General features: G+C 48.0%; 1 protein-coding gene across 2 annotated transcripts in view; it reads right to left on the bottom strand.

The window, feature by feature from the left end:
- The window catches only part of DPYSL2 (dihydropyrimidinase like 2), a 121,914-nt gene that overhangs the window by 7,785 nt on the left and 90,007 nt on the right, over positions 1 to 24,122 (bottom strand). For both annotated transcript variants that reach the window (XM_055427257.2, XM_055427259.2), the window contains exons 8-11: positions 18,266 to 18,386; positions 7,578 to 7,734; positions 6,972 to 7,113; positions 4,547 to 4,717 (exon numbers count right to left, since the gene is read on the bottom strand). In XM_055427257.2, coding sequence (XP_055283232.1) covers positions 4,547 to 4,717; positions 6,972 to 7,113; positions 7,578 to 7,734; positions 18,266 to 18,386 — 591 coding nt within the window. The remainder of the gene's footprint in view (positions 1 to 4,546; positions 4,718 to 6,971; positions 7,114 to 7,577; positions 7,735 to 18,265; positions 18,387 to 24,122) is intronic.

Below are 24,122 nucleotides of genomic sequence, written 5' to 3'. Positions count from 1 at the left end.
TTCCAGACGCCTGCCCTGCTCACAGGTACAGCTGTCTGGACCTGGAGAATTAACAGGCAGCTCCATGGCAGCCCACTCCAGTATTCTTGCCTGGGAAATCCCATGGACAGAGGAGCCTGGCAGGCTACAATCTATGGGGTTGCAAAGAGTGGGACACGACTGAGCAACTAACAACAGTTTCCATCCATAAAAAACAGCTAGGCTTCTGGGGAGATCTGGACCAGATTATCAGCAATGAAGAGTCACTCTGTGAACAGAGCTGATGCACTGCCATTCAGGTCAACATCGCCTGCTTAGTGCAGGGGCTGGTGAACGTGGAGAAGCCCCAGGCTGGCTCATCAGCTCACAATGGACCCGTGGGGTTGACTGAAAACAGTAACGAAACAGCCCTGCTCTGAGACTCAAAGGAGTAACGTGAAAGTTCCTGGAGGTATAAAAGGAAGAGGCACCTAGGAGAACGAAGGTGACTCTGCACATGGATTCCCAGAACCACGGTATGTGCCCCCAAGCCCTTCATCGGTTCTAAGACACTGGTCCCTGAAATGAGCCTGAATCTCACAGCACGTGGAGCTTCCCAGTCAATGTAGGCTTAGGCTAAGCTGAGCCCTTCCAGGGGATTGGAGTCAGCTTTTCCCACTGGCCTGGGGGGTTCCCAAACCTGTAAAATGTAACAGGAAAATCTCACCCTCAGGTTTTTTCTGGACCATTACTGGACATAGCTTGCATAAGCCCCAGCTTTCAGTTCAGATTCTCCAAGAAGCCAGTTTTGCCCTCACTGCACCAAAAGCCAGTATCAAGAAAGGCAAGATTCTTTGCCACCCACTCTGTACCTGGCAGATACAGCTCTCATGTATCCCGTGCTCAGCACAAGCTGGCCCTTGGCAACATAGCATTTAATTTTAGAGTAGTATCCTATGAGACTCCTCCTTCTGGACATGTTTTCTTTCACAGCAGTACCTAAACAGAGTATCTTAAAATTAGTGGCACCTTAGATCTGTTTGAAATCTAGGAGCTGTATGACTCTGAGCCTTAATCTTGCCTGAGATCTTCAGTTTCTTCACCTGCCTCCTTCGCAAGGCTCATGTAGAGATGTCAACACAAGAAGCATCATATGGGAAAGTATTCTGTCTGCTCTGAAAGGACCTTCAAGAGGGTTATCCTTGAAGGGCTGAATCAAGTCCCAGCTCTTTCATGTTCCCCCACAGTTAACTGTCTACTCTCTGACAAGCTCCTCTCATGCCATCCTGTAGTCACGGAGAGAACCCTGGCCATGGTGCCATCAGCCCCAGGGTCCACATCCCAGGGCTGCCATTTGCCAGCTGTATGACTTTGGACAAATCCCTCACACTTCTCTGAGACTCAGCTGCCTCATCTCTAAGGGGACACAGTCCAATTTACAGGAATGATGCTAGGATCACAAGAAATGAACAAAAGCATCTAGCCCACTACTCAGCATTATGTAGGCATTTAGAAAACCCCTCATTCACTGTCTGGTTCTTTATTGCACTTTCCCAACAAGATTGAAAGTGGCAAAGACATCCAGAGATGCATATGGTGAGTTTAGTTGCCCAACAATGACTGATCTCATGGGACTTCACTGGTGGTCCAGTGGTTGGGACTTCGCCTTCCAATGCAGGGGGGTTGAGGGTTCAATCCCTGGATTGGAAAGCTAAGATCCCATATGCCTCATGGCTAAAAAACAAAACATGAAACAGAAATGATATTGTAACTTTCAATAAAGACTTTAAAAATGGTCCACATCAAAAAACAGAGATGGATCTCAGCACCCAGAAGATCTATGGGTCACCTCCCATTTTTAAAAGATGTGGAAGAACAAGTCCTATGGCTCTAAGTGACTTAAAATTAACAAGTTCAGTGGTCAAGTCACAACTTGGGGTGTTCAGAGCCTGTACTCTGTCAAGAGCTTCCCTGGTGGCTCAGATGGTAAAAATTTGCCTGCAATGCTGAAGATCCAGGTTCAATCCATGGGTAAGAAAGGTCCCCTGGAGAAGGGAATGGCTGCCCACTCCAGTATTCTTGACTGGAGAATCCTATGGACAGAGGAACCTGGTGGGCTACGGTCCATGGATTGCAAAGAGTAGGACACGACTTGAGCGACTAACACACACACATACTCTGCCAAACAGTCAGGCAGCAAGACCTCATCACTTACCAGGTATAGACCCTTATAACTTCCACCCACACGTGCTGGATGCCAGGCAAATCCAGGCAGAGGCTTAGAAGCAACAGGGCTGTCAACAAGAGTTAGCTAAAAACTCCAAATTAAAGCTAATTAGCCCCGTGGTAGGAAATACTGTGTTACAGGGGGAAAGCCTCCTGCTAGTGTTCTCGTAGATAATTAGTGTTGCACAAACATGCTGTTTCAAAGAGGTTTGGATGGGCGAGAGGCACTGTTAGAAGTCATGATCTCCAGGACTGCCTGGAGGTGAAGGCAGAGCATTGCTATTGAATGTCTGGAGGGCGGAATCTGTCTTCTTGAATCATCACTCCTCTGCATCCTCTCTTCTGCCGGGTTAAGAGCTTCCCATGCAGGCGCTCTAGTCAGGGCATCTGCAGCTTACACAGTGAGTCCAGTCTGCTCTTTCCATTACCTCTGGGAAGGGGACTCTGTAAGGGAGAAACATTTTTCTCCCTCTGACCCTGACCAAGAGGCTGCGCACACAGTCTGGCAGGGAAAAGCCCTGGACAATTTTGGGTTCTAATTCTAGCTCCACCGCAAAATAGCTATGTAACGTTAGACTGGTCACTTAAGCTCTCTAAGTCTGCGTTTTATTTATCTTCCCGATTGAGATAATAATACCATCCCTTTATTGAGAAGGCCAAATGAAAGGGTAAACGGAGCTGTGATGCTGAAGGCATAAGAAGAGGTAGGTTCACAAGGCAGGACCCTAGGTTGTTGCTGCCGTTGTTGTTCAGTTGCTCAGTCGTGTCCGACTCTTTGCAACCTCATGGACTGCAGCACGCCAGGCTTTCCTGTCCTTCACTATCTCCCGGAGTTTGCTCAAAATCATGTCCAGTGAGTCAGTGATGCTATCTGTCTTATCCTCTGCTACCCCCTTCTCCTTTCGGACCCTAGGACCCCTGCCCATAAAAAAGCCAATGATGGGCCCCCAGGAGGTCGTGACCTAAGTCACCAGTAAGGGGCACTGTCAGGCTCTGCGGTGGAGCTAAGCCAGCCAGTGGGGAAGAAGGGAAAATCCACCATCAATACTGAGAGCTGAGCAGACTTCCTTAAAGGCATCCACCCATCCAGCACCCATGGGTTCCTGTGCAGCCCAAGCCCCTCTGCCCACATAGGAAAGAGGATTAAGATTTAGCTAAGAGTCCAGCGGTGTCCTGGAGAAATGCCAGAAGCCCACCCTGAGCTGGCCCTTGGAGGAGGCGTCCATACTTGCTGGCCCAGGACACCTGGAGTGAGCAACCTAGCATCAGATTCCTCACTGAGCCAGCTCTCAGTTTAGAAGTTTATCTCAAAAAGCCTCTTCATTCACTAAGAATTCACTTCAAGAGTCATATAGGGGAATTCCCTGGTGGTCCAGGACTCACTGCTGGTTAGGACTCACTGCTGAGGATCTGGCATTTAATCCCTGTCGGGGAATGAAGATCCTATAAGCTGCAATGCTCAGCCAAAGAAAAAGTCATAGAGGTTTCTGACATGAAAAACTCTGTCCTATACCTGCTTCTTTTCCGAAGTTTTCCCTTTTGCCGTTTCTATATTATACAGACACACACACAATTTTTTTTAATGAAGAACCAATGGTATCTACATCTCCATCTAATGTCTGCTGACTTCACAGAATCCAGGACACTCAGGGGCCTCGTCAAAACCCCTGTTCTAAGTCAACAAGCCCAAGACATGACATGAAGTCACCTCCCCAGGTCCTATTACCAAGACAGGGCACCCCCAAGCTCTGCCATCTAGACCAAGAGACAAGAGATACCCCAAAACTACAGATCCTAAAATCCTGATCAGAACTCCTTCCAGGGTATTTCTTCGATTTCTTCTAAATCAATTCATGCCTTTAGGACATAAGAGCATCTGCCTTTTAGGTTTCTGTATGGCCACACTAACAGTGAAAAAGCAGTGGCCTCAGAGAATGAAAGTGCCCAGTGGGCATCTCAGGAGTGGACATTTGAATGTTTTATTTGAATCCCTTGCACCAGGGGATGTCAGGAGAGATGATGCACCGAGCTATTAAAATGGATGCTCCCTGACGTCTAGAAGCTTCTGAGGTCCAGGCATGATGCTAGAGGCTCTGAAGGTCCAGAGATAGAGACTTTCTAGCCATAGGCAGGCCATTGTACTCCAAAGTGATGATAAGATTAACGGTCATGCTGACCTCACTAAAGAGAAGCAAAGAGTTATTTTTTTCTCAGCAAATTGCAAGTTATAACATATCCCGGGGAAAAGTTTCTTCCGATCACAGCGAGTTCTTTTCATAAATCCTGGGGACTGTCCCTGCCTCTGTCCTTCTCTGAGACTGTTACTGGTCTGGATGGGGTCCACGCCATGAACAGGGCTTACACTATTGTGGGTCTTGGCAGAGATGGTCTTCACGCTGTCGGGGTCCCAGATGACCAAGTCAGCATCGGACCCCACAGCAATGCGGCCCTTCCGGGGGTACAGGTTGAAGACTTTGGCAGCATTGGTGCTGGTCACGGCCACAAACTGGTTCTCGTCCATCTTCCCAGTGACCTGAGGAGGACAACACACACACACGTGTAAGAAAAACAAGTTAAAAGTTGAAGGGTGGAACGCTACTTAGCAATAAAAAGAGACGCTTTGGATACACATAACTTGGATATTAAGGGCATTATGCTGAATGGGAAAAAAAACAATCTCCAGGGACTTCCATGGTCGTCTAGTGGTTGGAACTTTGCTCTTCCACTGCAGAGGACATGGTTTCGATCCCTGATCAGAGAACTAAGATCCCACATGCCCTGACATGGCCAAAAGAAAGCAGTCTCCAAAGGTCACATACTGTATGACTTCATTTATAGAACATTCTCAAAATAACCAAGTTAAGAGATGGACACACCAGGGGTGAGACAGCGATTCCTCGCAGGTTAGGGGTGGGTGCAACTATAAAGGGGCAGTAGCATGGGGGTCTTTGTGATGACGGAGGACACCTCTATCTTGATTGCAGTGATGGTTACATGAATCTACATATGACAAAATGACACAGAACTAGACACATGCACCACACCACTGTCGCTCTCCAGGTCTGGAAATCACACTCCAAATATACATGAGATGTAACTTATAGCAGGTGAAGGGTACACAGGACCTTTCTGTCCATCCTGTCTTTGCAAAATCCTCTGAAAGTAAAATTATTTCAAAGCAAGAAGTATTTTTTTTAAAAAAGCTGAAGGGGCCTCAATGCCTCTTTAGGAAACATGATTTGATGGGAATGGTTGTTCTTTCCAAAGATACAGGCACACCTCAGCTCCTAGTCTAGCCAACCTAGAAGTCTCAGCGCCCCATCCTTGCAGCAAACTCTGGATGTCGATCACAGTCCCCACACGTCCTTCCCCCCCACTTTCTCATCTCTACTATGTGTACTTCGTGTCCTTTTAAATGTAGGATTTGAAGAGATGAATGCACTCTCTGTTAGAAAATCCACTCTAAATCCAATAGAAAAATGGGCAAAGGAAATGAGCAGGTTGTAAGGGAGAAAAAAATAAAAATGGCTGAAAGCATAAGAAAGAAATATACATTTTAATCAGTAACTGAAGAGATTCAGTGTAAAACAATGAGATGAAATTCACAATAAAATTGGTGATGCTTTGGGTTTTTTGATGATAACCCTGATCTGGACCTGGTAGGAGGAACTAGGGAATGCCATCTACTGCCGGCAGCACACAAATTTGGTGTGATCTTTCTGGAAGGAACTCTGACAAGAGATATCAAAAGCCTTAAAAATATGCACACCCTCTGACCCAAAAATACCACTTGTAGAAGCTTCTCCAATAAGCATCACTAAAGATGTGTCCAAGGATGTATTTACGAGGGTGTTCATCCCAGAAGTAAAATCAGAAATAACCTAAATGGTCAACCAAAGAATTACAAATGAATTATAGCTCAGCATCAAGATGGAAGAGTTTTCCAGGTATGTTGAAGGATGTGCAGAATTTTTATACTACGTTAATTGTAAAAGATAGGTTACAAAATAGTCTGTATGATGCCTGTGTTACACAATCACACACACACCATTTACACACATGTGCGCTCTCTCACTAGCAAAAAATGAAAGACATTCTCCAAAATGTTCAGTGTAGTTGGATCTGAAACATGATGTCATGAGTGAGTTTTACTTACTTCTTTATTCTTTTTGGAATAAGGATATATATAGTTTACATAACTGAAAAAATTCCATAAGAAACAGAAAACCTAAAGTTTGTCACATTTTAAGACATTAAAAATAATAAGCCCCAAAGATTCCTCAAAGGTCAATGCATGTTCAAAGCAGGCCTGTCAAAAGCCTGTAGTGAGGACAAGTATTAATTCCAGAGAGTCCAAAAGACCATTTTAAGGAAACTGAGTCTATTTCCAAGAGCAAGAGATTAAGGCACCAGGGTGTGAAGAAAACTTTCTCTTGATTGATCACAAGAGTCATATTTTAAAGACCATCGTGGTTTTTTTTTTCCCAGTTTCTCCTGGTCCACAGATAATAATAGTGACAAATACATATGGGTACTTAAAAAGAAATAACCTATTGGGAGTGGTCTTAGACTTCCAAACCTAATATTATCACACAAATACTGGTTTCTAGAATTTTCTCAACTGCCATTTCAAGGCTCGCATGAGACCAAGGGCCCTCGGATGGGGAAGCAGGAGAAAGCAGAGCCCTGTGCACCGCTCAGAGACCACCTCAGTGAGACCACCACCCCTTTACCACAGTTTTATCCTTCCGCTCAGAGACCACCGCAGTGAGACCACCGCCCCTTACCACAGCCTTATCCCAGATGACAGACATCCGTTCCTCCGTGCCGTTGGTGCCCTCAGGGATCAGGGTGAAGTTGTCCTTTCCAACGGCCTTCTGGGCCGTGTTGAAGGTACAGTGAGCGCTGCCGGTCACCTGGAGATCTCCACTACAAGGAACACACAGCACCGGCTTTTACTGATCTTTACCTCAGATCATCCTTGAATATATTTTTTTATGTGTCCGGCCACTGAAGGTTTTTAAAACAGTCACCCTCCCCCTAGGAGACAGGAAATTCAGGAAGATATGGCCTGACACTAAAGCTTCATTAAATGCTGTGTCTCTGAGTCTCTTTCATGAGGTGTCTTATGACTGACACTACACACAGTGAAACCCTTTCGCTACCTCATTCATCCCCTTTGGTTGACTTTCAAAATGGCCCTGGTTTTTAACCCAGAATCTCCCTGAAAGTATCAAGATGCTAATCCCCTGCTCCCATCCAGCAATCCGAGTTTGGAGGACAAGGTTTCTGTTGGCAAGCTGGCTTTTGCAAGCCATATGGGAACCCACCGGGTCAGCCTGGTCTGAGAAAAGACCAAGAAGAGGAGATGGGAACAAGTCGCAGACACTTACCACGACAGCAAGGAGTTCAGAAAGTCTGGAGTGGTCGGGTCGGGGCTCAGGGGCGGGGAGGTGACAAAAGCAGCAGCCTTGGCCCAGTTCTTGCTCCAGTAGTGAGAGCCATCAGTCCCCAAGCTGGCAGTGATGGGCTCGCCGTACACCACGGTTCCTGACAAAGAGAAGGCAGAGCTGAGCCCAACACAGAGAGGGAGGGAGCCACCACCCAGGAATCACTGCACCCCCGCAGCACACCACAGGCTCAGCACCCTTCAAAGGAGGAGCCAGCCTGTCTCAGAGCTGAGGAAACTGGTGTCTGTGGAGGTCAAATACCCCAGCCATCCAGTCACCGATACAATAAGTGCTCCTTAAGATTTCGCCTTTGACCCCTGCTTGTCTTTTCTTTTTTTTTATTTTTTATTTTATATTGGAATATAATTGATTTACAATGTTGTGTTAGTGTCAGGTGTACAGCAAAGTGATTAAGTTATACATATACACGACGGGGGAGCCTGGTGGGCTTCCGTCTATGGGGTCACACAGAGTCGGACACGACTGAAGTGACTCAGAAGCAGCAGACACATATCTATTCTTTTGATGGTGCTAGCGGTAAAAAACCCGCCTGCCAATGAAGGAGACATAAGAGACACAAGCTCGATCCCTGGGTCAGGAAGATCTCCTGGAGGAGGACACAGCAACCCACTCCACTATTCTTGCCTGGAAAATCCCATGGACAGACGATCCCGGCGGGCGACAGTCCAAAAGGTCACAGAGAGTTGGACACAACTAAAGAGACTAAACACACATACACACACACATTCTTTTTCAGATTCTTTTCCCAAATAGGTCATTACAGATAGAGTTCCCTGTGCTGTACAGTTGATCCTTGCTGATTATTTTATATATAGGAATGTAAACAGAAGGGGACGACGGAGGATGAGATGGCTGGATGGCATCACTGACTCGATGGACATGAATTTGAGTGAACTCGGGGAGTTGGTGATGGACAGGGAGGCCTGGCGTGCTGTGATTCATGGGGTCGCGGAGAGTCGGACACGACTGAGAGACTGAACTGAACTGAACTGAATGTGTGTATGTTAATCCCTGGCTTCCCTTGTGGCTCAGATAGTAAAGAATCTGCTTGCAATGTAAGAGACTCAGGTTCGATCCCTAGCTTGAGAAGATCCACTGGAGAAGGAAACAGCAACCCACTCCAGTATTCTTGCCTAAGGAATTCCATGGACAGAGGAGACTGGCGGGCCACAGTCCATGAGGTCACAGAGTAGTAGAACATGACTGAGTCCTACACTTTCATGTAGGACTGAAATGAAATAACACTTTCATTTCACTTTCATATGTTAATCCCAGCCTCCTAAGTGATCACCTCCCCAGGCCACTGCTCTACTAACTCAACCCACTTTCCCTCAGAGAAGCCAAACACTCTACCTTCTATCCTGTTGATTCCCAAATCTGTTAACAATCTCCAGCTCAGACTGCATTCAAGCTCCCAGTCCTAAGCACCACCTAGACTCTTATTTTGGGGTGATCCAGGGTACCTCACACTTGACCTCACTGCTCACCAAACACACCCCCTGACTTGCTCTCCCAACATCTCCCAGTCCTTCTCCCAGTGTCCAGCTATGATTAATAGGCTGAGACAGGAAATTAGATGTGACATCAGTGGGATGAAGTATTTGAGAGCAAGTATACAGCCCTCCACATCTGCCCAGATCCCTGAGTCACAATTCTGAGGGCCCCCAGGTTCATAGCAGACTTTGTCAGAAGGAGAAGTAAAGGACTTTGCATAGTTACATTACTGAGATTTCAAGGTTTGCAGAAGTCTAGCCCAACTCAATATACTGTCAGGAAAGAATGTTGATTTCCTGGTGCTTAACTCATGTCCTCTACTCTATCCACTCATGGCCAAGCCAGGAAGTTGGAATCATTTATGATCATTGAAAGCCAATACTGTAATGCCTTAAATACATCCATTCCTTTCCACTCTGCACGGTGGTGGTTTAGTTGCTAAGTCATGTCAAACTCTTACGACCCCATGTACTGTAGCCCCCCAGGCTCCTCTGTCCATGAGCTTCTCCAGGCAAGAATACTGGAGTGGGTTGCCACTTCCTTCTCCAGGGGATCGTCTCGACCCAGTGATCAAACCCGTGTCTCCTGCATTGCAGGCAGATTATTTACCAACTAAGCTACAAGGGAAGCTACTCTGCATACCTTCCCTTAAATCAGGCCTTCATCATTTCTCCCCAGCTCACTCCAATAGAGGGCTTCCCAAGTGGCTCTAAGCAGTAAAGAAACTGCCTGCCAATGCAGGAGACAAAAAAGAATGCAGGTTCCATCCTTGGTTCGGGAAGATCCCCTGGAGGAAGAAATGGCAACCCACTCCAGTATCTGTCTGGAGAATCCCATGGACAGAAGAGCCTGGTGGGCTACAGTCCATGGGGTCACAAAGAGTCAGACACGACTGAAGCAATTTAGCATGCAACACGCACCCTCCAACAGAACCTCCCAGTCAGAGTTCAGACTGATTTCTGCTTTCCCCACCTCCTTCCCTGCCTCTGCATCCGTTCTCCACGGCACTTCCAGAGTGATCTTCCTAAAACATAATCTTCACGGGCCATTCTCTTACATAAAGACCTCTGATGGGATCCTTCTGCCTTCAAGGATAGAAATGAACTTCTCACTGAAGCATTTCATGCCTTCCTTACGCAGCCTTACAACAAAGCTGGTCTCTCTTTTAACACTGTCCAAAAACTCAATCCCATCCTCCACTCCAATAATCCAATAAGCAGTCAGTTTTAAATTTTTTTAATTTTTCACACAAATATCATATGATATCACTCATATCTAATGTTTTAAAAATAACACAAATGAAGCTATTTACAAAAGAGACTCACAGATCTCAAAAACAAGCCTGTGGTTACCAAAGGGGAAACATGTAGGGGGGAGAGGGATAAATTGGGAGACTGGGACCAACATGTATACTCCACTACACATAAAATAGATAACCAACAAGGATCTACTATATATCATGGGGAACTCTACTCAATATTCTATAATAACCTATATGGGAAAAGAATCTGAAAATGAATGAATGTATATGTTTAACTGAATCACTCTGCTGTATACCTGAAACTAACACAACACAGTAAATCAACTGCACGCCAACACATTTTTTTAAATAATAGATTTTTTTACGTTTCTACTTGATAGAGATACCCTGAGGAAAATGACTCTGCACTCAATAACTCTGTGTTGAACTGACTCAAGGGTGTGATATTTTATTAAGTCAAGGGATCTGAGCTGGAATTTGATCTCAGACCAGCCCTACCACCACCAGGAATTCACCTCTTCCATCTCCTCCCACTGTGAGGCTCCCGCACCCCCACCACGGTCCTGCCAACCCGGCCCTTTTCTCCAAACCCAGGGCCCTCAAGGCCAAACACTTCTCAGTCTGGAATGTGTCTCCTTTCCTCTGCTCGGCCTTTTCCAAGGCCTTATCTCTTAATAACGCAGCACAACACCCACTCTGGGACAGCGGCTGCCTTGCGAGCTGGCTCTGGGAGCTGCCCCCAGCCCTCCCACTCCCTACCCCAGACTCAGGAATCTCACAAAGAACATTCTATTCCTCTGGGGGGTGTTAGAGGCCTGGCAAGCAGCACACTTGAGGAAATCAGTGACAATCCCCAAGCAGGAAGGAGGGCCCCAGAACGTGGGGACAGCCTCACCCTAAAGAAAGCCCCCAGGAAGAGGAGGGCCAATGCTCAGAATCACCTGGAAGGTCCCCAGCATTCCCGACCTACTCAGAGCTTCCCAGGCAGGCAGGATGGAGTCCAAGTAGCCACTGGGCAGGTGCACAGCCTGTTTCAGCTCATCCCAGAGCAGAAAAACCTGCATCCTGAGAAGGCCCTGGCTGCCCTAAGGGACATGTGTGAAATGCAAATGCCAGTCAGGCCCCCATGGCCCCACAGGCCATGGTTTTTGGTTCAAGCATCAGCAGAAGTGGATGAGCTGAGGCTAACCCTTCCGACCCACCCAGGTCTAGAGGTTCCAGTGGCTCTTGTTGCTATCCAGTTGCTCAGTCCTGTCTGACTCTTTGCGACCCCATGAACTGAAGCACACCAGGCTCCCCTGTCCTTCACTATCTCCCAGAGTTTGCTCAGATTCATGTCCATTGAGTTGGTGATGCTATCTAACCATCTCTTCCTCTGTTACCCCCTTCTCTTATCTGAGCATAAAGGTGAAGTCTGGGTGAGGCCTTAGGAAAACAGAAGATCTGTATCCTTTCAGGTTTCTGAGGACTTCCCTGGCGGTCCAGTGGCTAAGACTCTGCGCTTCCAGTGCAGGGGGCCTGGGTTCGATCCCTGGTCAGGGAATTAGATCCCATGTGCTGCAACTAAGAGCTTGCATGCCTCAACTTAAAAAATCCCACATGCCACAATTTTAATTAATTTTAAAAATTCAGTTAAGATTAAAATTTTTAATTAATTTTAAAATTAAAATGTTTAATTAATTTAAAACTAAATTAAAATTAAATTTTTTAATTAATTTAAAAAAGAAAAAAAGGTTTCCTGGCTTTGTTGACATGAAACTAATCAAGAGACAGAACCGCCTGGAGTAAAAGAGAGCTGCCGGTCTTTGGAAATCCTTGGACGAGCATCAGTGGTTTCCTGATCTTCCCCGTAACTCACTATTGTTCATCCTCTCCTTGATCTGCACTTCAGTCCTGCCTTTGGAAACCTGAGGACCAGGAGGGGCCAGTTCCCGGAATGCATCCTTGCAAGTGTGAGCGCCCTTGACCTCAGCGTTCATCTCACTCCACAAAACACAACTCAGGTGGGGATGGGGGAGCTGGTGAAGGAGCTGAGGCCCATCCTGTCTATGCACAGGCCACACAGCTTGACACAGGGAATGAACTCGGCCTTCAGCTTCTACAAAACCCAGAACTGGGTCGGAGTTTCAAGGCCATGGCTGACCAGATCTGCCTCCTTAGCCCAAGGTCGAGCCAGGACTCTTGGGTCAGGGCCAAGTGAAGACGGGGGACTTAGAGAAAGAGGAAGGCATCTTTGCAGCTCATTCGTGCTTTGCCCTGTTCAGGGATTCAGAAGTACTTGCTGTTTTTGGGTTTTCTCCCCTTTAGCCCCCAAAGACAGGGCAGGAGTTACATCACCCCAGAGGAGGCCTCTATCTCTGCCCATTTTATGAACACTGTACCTGAGACAACCACAGATGGACTTCCGGACCCCAGCCAGGCCACAGACACCACTGCACTGCATGCCGGAAATAATTACCACTAATAATAATAAACCACAAACTAGGCTCCACTGGCCTTTCTACACGCCTCCAAATACACTGCTGATGTTTTCTTGGCGGCAAGTTAGACCTTCATGCTTTTCTTCTCCAGGGAAAATCTAAACTGAAGGAGATGACCCCGGGCCAGCCTTTGGCAGGCTCCCTAGGATAGCCGGGAATAGGAGGGCTGGGGTGGTGTTTATTCACAACGGCCTGAGCGCATTCATGGAGAATAAAGGCAGGCTGGGGGTCAGAGATGTTTGACAGCTCCCGCCCGGATGGTTAGTCATTTCCCATGAACAAGACGCAGGAGGACAAATCCAGAGAGAAACAATGGGAAAACGTATGTGTGTGTGTATTTCAAAACACAGCCTTAAAAAGCACAGTGAAAAACTATATAAACACTGGGAATTCCCTGGTGGTCCAGTGATTAGGGCTTCACTTTTCCACTGCAGGGGACACAGGTTCCATCACTGGTCTGATAACTAAGATCCCTCAAGCCACGCAGCACAGCCAAAAACAAACAAACAAAAAAAAAACAAAATACCAAAAAAAAAAAAAAACAACCCTACCCAAACATATACAAGTTCCAGGACTTGGTGGTGGACAGGGAAGCCTGGCATGCTCCAGGCAATGGGGTCTCAAAGAGTTGGACATGACTGTGCAACTGAACTGAACTGAAACATACACACATACCACTCTCTCTCAGACCCCAGGGCAGAACTCAACACCCCAGCCCCTGTCCATGGATAATCCTGTCAGATTTTGGTACCGAGAGTAATTCTAAAGGAACAGAATCTTAAAAGTTTTCTGGGTCCTGGGGTTTCTGGAATTGGTTCTCTAATCTGATTTAAGGTACTAATGACTCCACTTCAGTAGTTATAAGAGAGCGCTGGCAGTGCACGGGATGATGAGGCAAAAGAAATGCACAAAATACCACATCAAGTGCTTAAAAGAGGCAAAGATCTGGGTGACTGTGTATTTGATACCTTAGCACGTTTTTGTCAACCTGGGTATAACAGTATTAGCTGGTTGTTCCTAATTACACTGGACAAAGTGAGAAAAGATAAGGATGACTAAGGGATTCAAATTCCCAGCTCAAGGGTCCCATAAATGAACCAAAAGTTTCTACATCTATCCCAAAAGAGATCCTCATGTCCAGCAGCCTCAAAGCCAAACCGACTGAAAACTGAACCCAGGGTCTCACCCTGCAAGTGGCTGAACTGAATTCCCAATTTGCAAGCATCTGCTATTGAGATGAGGGCATTGATGAGGGAGGAATTCTGACTCCAGACAACTTCCCATTGCAACATCAGCGCTTTCCTGAATCTCCAACCAACCAGCCTACCTGCAGACTTGCTTGCCAGTGCCCACAATGCATGAGCCAATTCTTTAAAATCTGTGTGTGTGTGTGTGTGTGAGAGATGGGGGGGTTAGGGAGGGAGGGAGAGAGTGGTTCTGTTTCTCCAGAGCCCAGCCGAACACAAATTTTGGTGAGATTCATTCACAGCCCAACCAATGGGGCACTCTCTGGGTTCAAGATTACTAGGCTGTGCATTACCTTAACACAAAGGATTCATCCCCAAGTTGGGATGGTCCTCACAGAGCCCTTGACCATGTGCTTCTCATTACACCCCCGCCATTCCTACTGAACCTCAGGGCACAGGAAGTCTTGTCTCAAGTTTGGGTTGTGAACATTTCTGCATCTGGGTTTGCGGGTGGGAGGGATGCGGCTCAGATGAGGTCACTGGGCACTGCCCCCGTGCCACCACTCACACACAGACGGCATCGGCACCGTGCTCAAGTCCACACGTGGATAAAATGCAGTCAGAGGGGCCTATTCAAGAGAAATCCCTACAATGGATTCTCCATGAAAAGAGAACCAGCCCCGAGTCTAGATCTAAGGGTTCTATTTCCTACAGACTGGATGATCTGGGGCAAGACAGTCCATTTTCACATTTCGGTGTCCCTTCTGTGACATCGGCCTTTGAAACTGACCAGGGTCTAACTTCTTTGGAAAGGTGAAAACTGCCCAAGGTATTCTGGTGCTGGCTGTGTCTTCCTTCATCTCCTTGTTTGCAGACTGAGGTCGGTGAGATGCTGTCCTGCTGAATGACACAGGACGAAGGAGGCAACATGGGCAACACTGGCTCTGTGGGAAGCCTGCGTGAAGTTGTGGCCGGTCAAGCAGCCCCTCTAAACAGTCTTCACTTAGGCTCCATCTTGGGCTTCCCTGGTGGCTCAGAGAGTAAAGAACCCACTTGCAATGCAAAAGACCCAGGATCAATCCCTGGGTCGGGAAGATCCCCTCAAGGAGGGCCAGGCAACACACTCCAGTACTCTTGCCTGGAGTACCCCAAGGACAGAGAAGCCTGGCGAGCTACACTCCATGAGGTTGCAAAGAGTCAGACACAACTGAGCAACTAACACATGCTCACTCTTCAATCATCATAGTATTAGGTACAGTTATTATATAGTCCTTGTGTGCATCATCTCATTTAAGCATCATCCTTGCCTTAGGAGATTATCACCGTTATGATCCTCCCCATTTAGATCAGAAAATGGGACCAAAAGATGGTAAATTATCTGCCCAGCATCACAAGCAAATGCCTAGTGGAGCTGGGAGTTGTCTCAGGACAGGATGCTGATCCCAGAGCACTAACGTTCAATGCAGCTTTATACTGATTTTCTTCTTGGTCACTGGGGAATCCTGGCTTCCACATTCTCCATGACTTTGCCGAGTGTCAGAGTCCAGTTTCTACCCAGTTTGTTAAGGAACTAAACACCAACAGATACCGAGGAGATAGCCACAACATCTCCCATATTAAAATAATGTCAAAACATGAAGGAGAGTCAGCCATTAGTGGGGACCTTCATGGCATGAGGTCAGATGCAGATGATCAAAGCCCAATTCCACATATCAGCAGCTCTGAGCTCCAGCTTACTCAGCTGCAGAGTAAATCAAGTATAGAAATTCCTGCCCCAGTGCCTCCCAAAGTAATTATGAAGTTCCCAGAAGATGGAAAGAGCCTACAAGCAGGCTAGGATTTCTCCTTCTTGCTAATTAACACAAGGATGCACCAGAATTTCCTTTCTGGCGGCTCAAGTTCATCTAAAGCAAAGGCTTTCAAGGTCTACGGAGCTGTTGAATGCAAGAGCCACCCTGGGAACCACAAGCAAGCACAACTGGACTCACCCTGAAGGATCTGAATGAAGAGACTGAAGTCCCTTCTTGGGACTTCAACCCAACACACAAGCAGGCTCTAGATCATAAGGAAAACATGGGGACCTCCTGGGCGCTGAGTCGCAGAGTATCAGAAGGGGCCTGGACTCTAGTAGCGCACTCCAGCTTCAAACGGAAGAGCTGAGACACAGAAAGGAGGAGCCGAAGAACTGCTGGCAGGGTAGGCCCCAAGCCCAAAGCTCTGCAGCCCCACAGCAGGACCAGGGCCACCTGCCCCAGACTGAGGCTCTTCCATCTTGCGATTCTGACAAGTGAGAGTTGGAACTGGAAAACATGGCTGTAGTGTCTAAATTCTGCTAAATTGAATGCTTAATTATATTGAAACTATATTAAACTATTTGCTTAACTTTCTGTTTCTTATTTTCATCTGGGTATGGTATGGTTACTAACAAGCTGTGCCCAGCTTCCCCTTTTCAGACACAGTGCCAGCTGTCTCCCCTCTACATGGAAGCAGCAATACTGTGATTAGCGCTGGGTGCTGAGGCTGAATCCCACATTGCAGATGTGTGCCTGGGTGATAAAGGGCCCTGATGAGGGAGGGTCACCAGCAGTAATCATCCATGTCTCCTAGAAACACGATTCAAAGCCGATTCTAAGTAAGTGAACAGTGGTGGTGATAGTTTAATCACTAAGTCGTGCCCAACTCTTTGTAACCCCAGGGACTGTACCCACCAGGCTCCTCTGTCCATGGGATTTCCCAGGCAAGAACACTGGAGTGGGTTGCCATTTCCTTCTCCAGGGAATCTTCCCCACCCAGGGATTAAAACTGGGTCTCCTGTATTGCAGGTGGTCTCCTGCATTGCAAGCAGATACTTTACCAGCTCAGCCACCAGAGAATGTTCCATTGCAAAAAGGCAGTTCCTTCTAGCTGCCAGGAGAGGGCAGGTTTCTGAAACAATGGTAAATGCAGCAACCATGTCATGCAGCGCCTGAGGACCGAGGCCCCAAGGGAGCTCCAGAGGACAGGAGCCAGGAATTCACTGCTGGGGCCATCTAGAAGCCATCAGCTCTTGAGACAAGCTGACTCAGTGGTCACTGAGCAATCTGTTCTAAGTCTTGCACCAACTCACCCACCAGTGAAAAAAAAACTCCTCCTGATCCACGTGGATCACATCCCACTGAGAACCAGAGAACAAACCAGAGAGGTCAGATGGCTCCCTTGCTAATGGAGGGAAAAAAGATACATGGAAAGAGATAAAGAAATCAAAAAAGAACGAGAGAGAGAGACAGAAAGACCAAGAAAGTAATGCAGAGACCAGGAGAAAGCTAGAAGAAAGTTGAGAGAGAGAGAGAAATGGCGACGGAGATGGAGAAACGCAGAGACAATAGGGTTGGGAAATATAACGGAGGGAGAGAAGGAAGAAAGAAGGGAGAGAGGGAAGATCCTTCTATGATACCCTTGTCCGGACCCAGACAAGACCCGCCTCAAGTCCACTAAACAGAATCAGTCTCCCTTTCTGTATACTGAGCTACACTCCCAAGTCAAGGTAGCTACCGCAGGGCTGTGTCGCATTCATAATGGATAAGGTGATCAGGGCACATCCCCTGGAACGGTACTTGGCAGATTAGTTTCCAAGAACCTTCCCGCTGGAAATAAGAGCCAGCCTCAGCCCAGAATATATCGCCACCATCTACAGGGCGCCACTGGGGCACCAGGAGAACAGGATATGATGGTGGGGTGGGGGTAGGGAAGCCGCCGGGCGGGGCAGAACCACAGCCCCACAAGCCTCTTAAAAACGCCAACGGAAATCACTCCCAGCCACAGAGCGGGAACCGCATTTTGCAATGGAAGGTTCCCCAGGATTCTGCGGCAGATAGAAACTGACGTCATCTGTGTATGTGCCTGGTTTACTTAAGACTGCATCGAATTAAATCCAACTCTTCTACAGAAGTGAGGGCAGGAGGCAAAGCGTGTGGCCCACCCACCCTGCGCTCTGCGCAGCTTTAAATAGATATCAACACGGCAGCAGCCCGGGAACAGAGCGAGAAACAGGAGCTGCCCGCCGCGCCCAGATGTAATTAGGTTAATGCTGCAAAGTGACGAGAGCACAGCGACCCACTTGGCAGGAGGAGCTGGAAAAGCAGGCCCTGCCCCCACCCACGACCCCTCCAGAACCTGCGCTTGCACAGTGAGACCGCGAGCAACGTTTACCCTTTTTCCGGGCCTGGGCGATGACTTCCGCTGCGCTCTTGCTCATCACCTTGGTGATGTACAGGGGGCAGTTGGTCTGGTTGGCGATGGTGATGGAACGGTTCACGGCTTCAGCCTCGACCTGCAGAAGAGCATCCCAGTGTGAGAACTGTGTCCACTGTTCTGTCAGTTCCCTGAGCTCATCTCTACCCTCCACCCACAGGGAGGGGCCACAGTGAATCAGAAACCAATGTGGGCTCAGGGCTCTACCCCCAGTGGCACAGATGGCAAGGGCAGTGACTTGCCCAGCTGACCCTTGTGGATGGTTCTAGGTGTGATAAGCAGCCACATGGAATCTGTAAAGGAATGCAGTTTCTCATGAGTCTCAGGCCCTTCCCCCATATCCAAAGGGTCAGTAGCTCTGAGGGTGGGACCCAGAAAGGTGGGTCTTACCAACTCTAAGTGATTTTTATGCTTGCTAATGTTTGAGAACCACCATGCCTGGAAACTGATGGCTCCCAGTTTGGTGCATTCACTTCAAGCATGTGGTATCTCCAGTCAAGACATCTAATGGTGGAATTTTTGTGCTGGGTTTCAGTCCCATGCTCACAAATGAAGCCAACCTCACCCAAGGAACAATGCGATCTCACAGCGCTCTGGGAACAGGGGCAGGCAGATCTGTGTAAACCAAAGCCCCTCTGTATGGGCAAACCCATCATCACCAGTCATAGACTGGTACGCCTTTCCACATGAGATGGGAGGGCTGCTCTAACCAATAACCTGATTCTTTAAACCCAATGCTTTAGTGAATGATATTCCAAAGACCCCAAGGGATGGGGCTTCCCTCGTGGCTCAGATGATAAAGAATCCGCCTGCAATGCAGGAGACCTGGGTTCGATCCCCTGGACAAGGGATAGGCTACCCACTCCAATATTCTGGCCTGGAGAATTCCATGGACAGAAGAGCCTTGCATGGGATCACAAAGAGTCAGACATGACTGAGCAACTTTCACCTTCACTTGTTCACTTTCAGTGAATGATCTTCCAAAGACCCCAAGAGATTACTGCTAAACACCTGATCAGGAAAGACGAATTCTTAGGTCACGGTATCATACAGAGCAATCAGCAGTGTGTGCTGAGCATGGGCAGCTGAAGGAACAAATGCATGATGAGACAGAGGACCTCGGGAAGTTTCTTGCTCCCTCCCAAATTCTGGCAAAAGGCTGACTTCCACTAACTCTTCCAGGCAAGGGGCTGGGTCTTCCTTGAACTTTTTGCTTCCTCCAGGATGTTTCCAGGGTAGCTCCTGGTACCCAGCAGGTGCTCAAAAATGTTCACTGAGCAAGTAAGTGACTTCATTTCAGGTTAACGGTTAAAGCTAGGCTGGTTCCATAAGGAGCTGCCACTTTTCATAAGACATGACCAGCTCCAGACTGAATCATCTTAGCTAACCAGTCTCTATGGGAGTTCAGCCAAGAAATGAAGTTCTGTAAACTGCGCTAACGGGTGATCTAATTTAATGTAAGAGGACAGCATCCTTCACACTTGGTCTCTTGGGCTTCAACTATGTGAAGAGATATGTCTAGAGACTCACAGGCAAACCAAACAGCCCTTGAAAAAGCTCATTAAACATCCAAGTGTTTTTAATTCCTGGCATAGCTGAATGATCGCCCTCCCCTCTCCATGGCTCTAATTACAACAGAAGGGCCTCTGGCCCGGGCAGCATAAAGGAGGGACGTCTTGCGTCTCTGCAGTCACCTCAAAAAGTACACAGGGGATGTGCAAACAGGACTCCACTAGAATCTGCATGCTTTCCAGGGGTGCAGGTGACTGCCTGAATTCATGGTCCCTACCCAAGACTCTTCTGAAAGGGAACAGAGGCGCTATTCATAACTGCCCGGGGCAATGGGTGTGGACCAGGACTGCCTGGGGTGAACCAGAACTCACAGTCAGGCTCATTAGGGAATAAATGGAGCAGAAGTGCCAGTTCCAGGGGGCCCCTACCCAAGAGGAGTGGTTTCTATTAAGACTAGTTTGGTGGGAGAATCTGGGTCCCAAAGCCCTGTCTGGATTGGCTCATCTACTGTCAGGTGAGTTCTGACCCCTCCCCTTCCCCAGCTGGGTAGTAAGGTCCTGTCGTGGAGAGAAAAGGTCACATAAACCCCACCTCTCCAAGTTTCACCCAGAACCATGGAAGGATTCACGCATACCCTTCTGCATGTACATATTGTGACCCCATGGACTATATCCACCAGGCTCCTCTGTCCATGGGATTCTTCAGGCAAGAATACTGAAGTGGGTTGCCATTTCCTTCTCCAGGGGCTCTTCCCAACCCAGATATAAAACCTGGCTCTCCTGCATTGCAGGCAGATTTTTTACCAACTGAGCTACGAGGGAAGCCCGGTACACGTGTGTGCTTCCATTAGAAAACATAAATTGTCTCATGCACACTGAAATCTGGCTTCAGTATTATGACAACAGTGTTATGTTTAAAAATAAAACTTTGTCTTTGTCTCTTTATAGAGCTGTCAGGGATTTAAGTGGTCACCTGAGCCATGCTTTCTGCTTTTAAAGATGAGCCACCCCAAGTAATGACTGTACCCTGGTCATCCCATGCCAGTTAGGAGTTTTCCTTCTCCATCCAAAATTCTGTCACCTTCACCTCCGGGACCCCACTCTCCACCCAGACAACAGGCTGTGGGTGTGGGTGTGGGGGTGTGTGTGTGTGCACACACACGCTTTGTTTTGTTTTTACTTTTGGCCACACAGCATGGCTTGCAGGATCTCAGTTCCCCAACCAGTGACTGAACCTGGGCCACAGCAGTGAAAGCCCAGAATTCTAACCACTAGGCCAACAGGGAACTCCCCCAACACCAGTCTTAAATCTCTCACTGTCTCAGAACGCCATCACACGTCGCCCCATCTACTTACTCTGCATCTCCCCCTTTCTCCAGCCCCCAACCCCCAGCTCATCCAAAATTCCCTTCACAAAGGACCACTTTCTCATCCATCTCAACATCCCCTGCAGGCTGAGCACTGCTTCCATCATAATATGCTCTTGGGTACTATTGACGGACAGGAGGTTTCTATTAATAGATTTCTGCATCCCTATTTGTCTCCCTTTCAATCTTCTCTGCTGAAAACTGGGGGAAATCTTACCAGCCATCTCACTCAGAGAGTTGGAAAGAGTAGCAGAAAGAAGAGTATGTTTTGTGTGGTTCAAGTCAAGTTCAAGTTAACCATCAGGACGCTGTCAATGGATCATGAAACCAGGAAGGAATTATATTATTAACTGTGTTTTTTGCACTGGCAGCATCTCCCTAACTTCATACTAAAGCTCAGTTCCCTCAATATGCAGCCATGTTTTATTCTTTTTATTGCTTACGTATAGTATGTGAAAAATAAAAGTGTTAGTCGCTGAGTCGTGTAAGACTCTTTATGACCCCATGAACTATATAGCCTGCCAGGCTCTTCTGTCCATAGAATTCTCCAGGCAAGAATACTGGAGAGAGTAGCCATTCCCTTCTCCAGGGGATCTTCCTGACCCAGTGATCGAAACTGTGTCTCCTGAACTGCAGGCCCAGCAATCAAACCTGGGTCTCCTTTACCATCTAAGTCACCTGGGAGGCCCTACATAGAATATAACACACTGTTGTTAACAGATCCCTACCAATGAACTGAAAAACCATCCCCGGGAGTTGAAGGAGAAGGTGCCAGCTGGCACCTGGCAGCTCACACGGCTGTCTGCTCAGGAGAAGCACCGCACACTGTGCCTGGCCTCTAGTCAGTGCCTCTGAACCAGCTCAGCAGCAGGTGCCCCTGGAAAGCAGACAGTCCCAAAAGTAGCCTCTCTTGGGACCACAGGACCCCCGCTCAAGGAGCCAGAACCTCCCCATATTGGAGTGCTGCTGGGGCTGCCAGCTCCCAAAAGAGGGTGCTAGGGGTCCCAACACAGCAGCGGCTGCAAAAGAAATGTCCCATGCCTCAAGGTGGAAAAACAGGTGACGTTTGTGGTCATAATGGCAACCAGGCTCCCTCTTCTCTGATAGCTTTGGCCTGTTCAGTAAACCCATGGGGGACTCGCTTTCTGATGGGGGTGTGCCGGGACCTGGGGAGGCAATGCAGATGGTGGGAAAGATAAGATGGGAAGCAAGCCCCCAGGAAAGTTCTGAAATGCAAACCAGCAGGCGGCTCTCACTAGGAGCCCTGGGCCACAGGAGAAGAGACGTTTACTCTCAGAAGACAACATCCTCTTCCCCTTCTCTCCTGTGTGGTTGTAACTGGAGGGGAGGGGCTCCCAGCCAGGCTCCCGGATGAAGGTTAAGAGTAAATATTCTAATGAAGCCCAGCCCCAGGTGTCGCCACCTGGTTACACAGGCTACTGGCTTCCCATGGAACTTGGGCTCCCGGCTATGCATGTGTGTGTGTACACACTGAGGGTGGTCAGGGGTGTTGTGTGTGTGTGTGTGTGTATACACTGAGGGTGATTGAGCGGCAGGCAGGAACTGCACTTGCTAGCTCTCTGACGCTGAACTTCACACCCCTGTGATTTCTTTACACAAGAGACCCAGGTGACAAAGGCTTCACCTCCAGGCAGCACCAAGCACAGGCAAGCAGAATGGAACCGGTCCCCTGGACACAGCTGTCCTTTCATCTGCAGGAATGTCCTGAGTCTCAGATGGCAATGAAGGTGCCCTAGTGTGCATGTGTCCATGTATGTACATGCGTGTAAGTATGTGTGTCTGTGACTCTGTGTGTATCTGTGTATATGTGTGTCTCTGTGTCTGCGACTCTTGTTTCTGTGACTCTGTACGTGTATATGTCTGTGTGTCTGTGTTTGTATATGGATGTAACTGTGAGCGTCTGAGTCTCTGTGTGTCTGGGATGCTCTGCGTAGGTATGTGTGTGTGTATATCTCTGTATGTGTCTGTGTGTCTGCACATATGTGGTAAGAATGGCAGAACGAGGAAATGAAGCCCTCAGTGTGTGCAAAACATTCCAAGTGATTTCCGCTTTTGCTTTTTTCTGCCTCTTTCCTACATTCTTTCTCCTTTTTCAGCCTCATCCCTCCCCACAAAGCCTGGGGAAAAGCCTGATGAGACGAGGCACTTCTCCTCACCCCAGGCAGCCTGTTGATGGCACCTTCCACACCACATGCTCAGAACCCATTTTCTTCTAGGGGGAGCAAAGCCCCTGCACCCACGGGTCCTAACCCAAGTGACCCTTCCCCAGACTCAGTGGGGATGTCCTAGCCCTGAAATGCTGTGATTTGGGGGCCCTGGTCCCATCCGTACCCCTCTGACCCAGCATCTTCCACCACCTGTTTCTGGGAGGAAAAATCCTAATTTTAAGTCATCATCCACATGGCAATTTTATCTGCCTTCTCTGCCTGTCCCTTTTCCCAGGACAGAGTCTCTTCACGTCCATCAGAGCCACCAGGAACTCCAAAGCCTGACTTTGAGCCTGTCCTTAAAGAGCTAGCTCCTGAAAAGTATTGAGGCCACAGATTCTCATATAGAAAAACAGACTCTTCTGTCATGTAAGATGTGAGCCCTCCGCACTCATAAGCTTCGCCATCCAAAGCAGTGACTGTCAACCTCTGCACCAGCAAGAACCCTGCTCTGAATTCTCCTCCCTCGACTGTGAAAGATTCGGTCTACCACACTCTGCTAATTGTGCTATACCCCGTGTAGGCTTATCATGGAAACACTTACAATCTCCCTTCTGCCTTCTAGATACTTACAGGAGCTTTTATGGCAGGATGTTGGAGGCCCTGGGTATGAACCACAAAACCCCTATTGCTGGATGCTAATAAAAGCTTTTTGTGTTTGTCTAATCAAGGAAGGGCTTGGAGAATTACAGTCAGAAAGAGGAGTCTT

Source organism: Moschus berezovskii, chromosome 7 (assembly GCF_049115385.1).
Source record: "Moschus berezovskii isolate FMDL1 chromosome 7, NW_MosBer_1.0, whole genome shotgun sequence".
Taxonomy (NCBI): Eukaryota; Metazoa; Chordata; class Mammalia; order Artiodactyla; family Moschidae; genus Moschus; species Moschus berezovskii.
The sequence above is the reverse complement of the archived record's forward strand: the minus strand, read 5'-3'. Positions and strand labels throughout refer to the sequence as shown.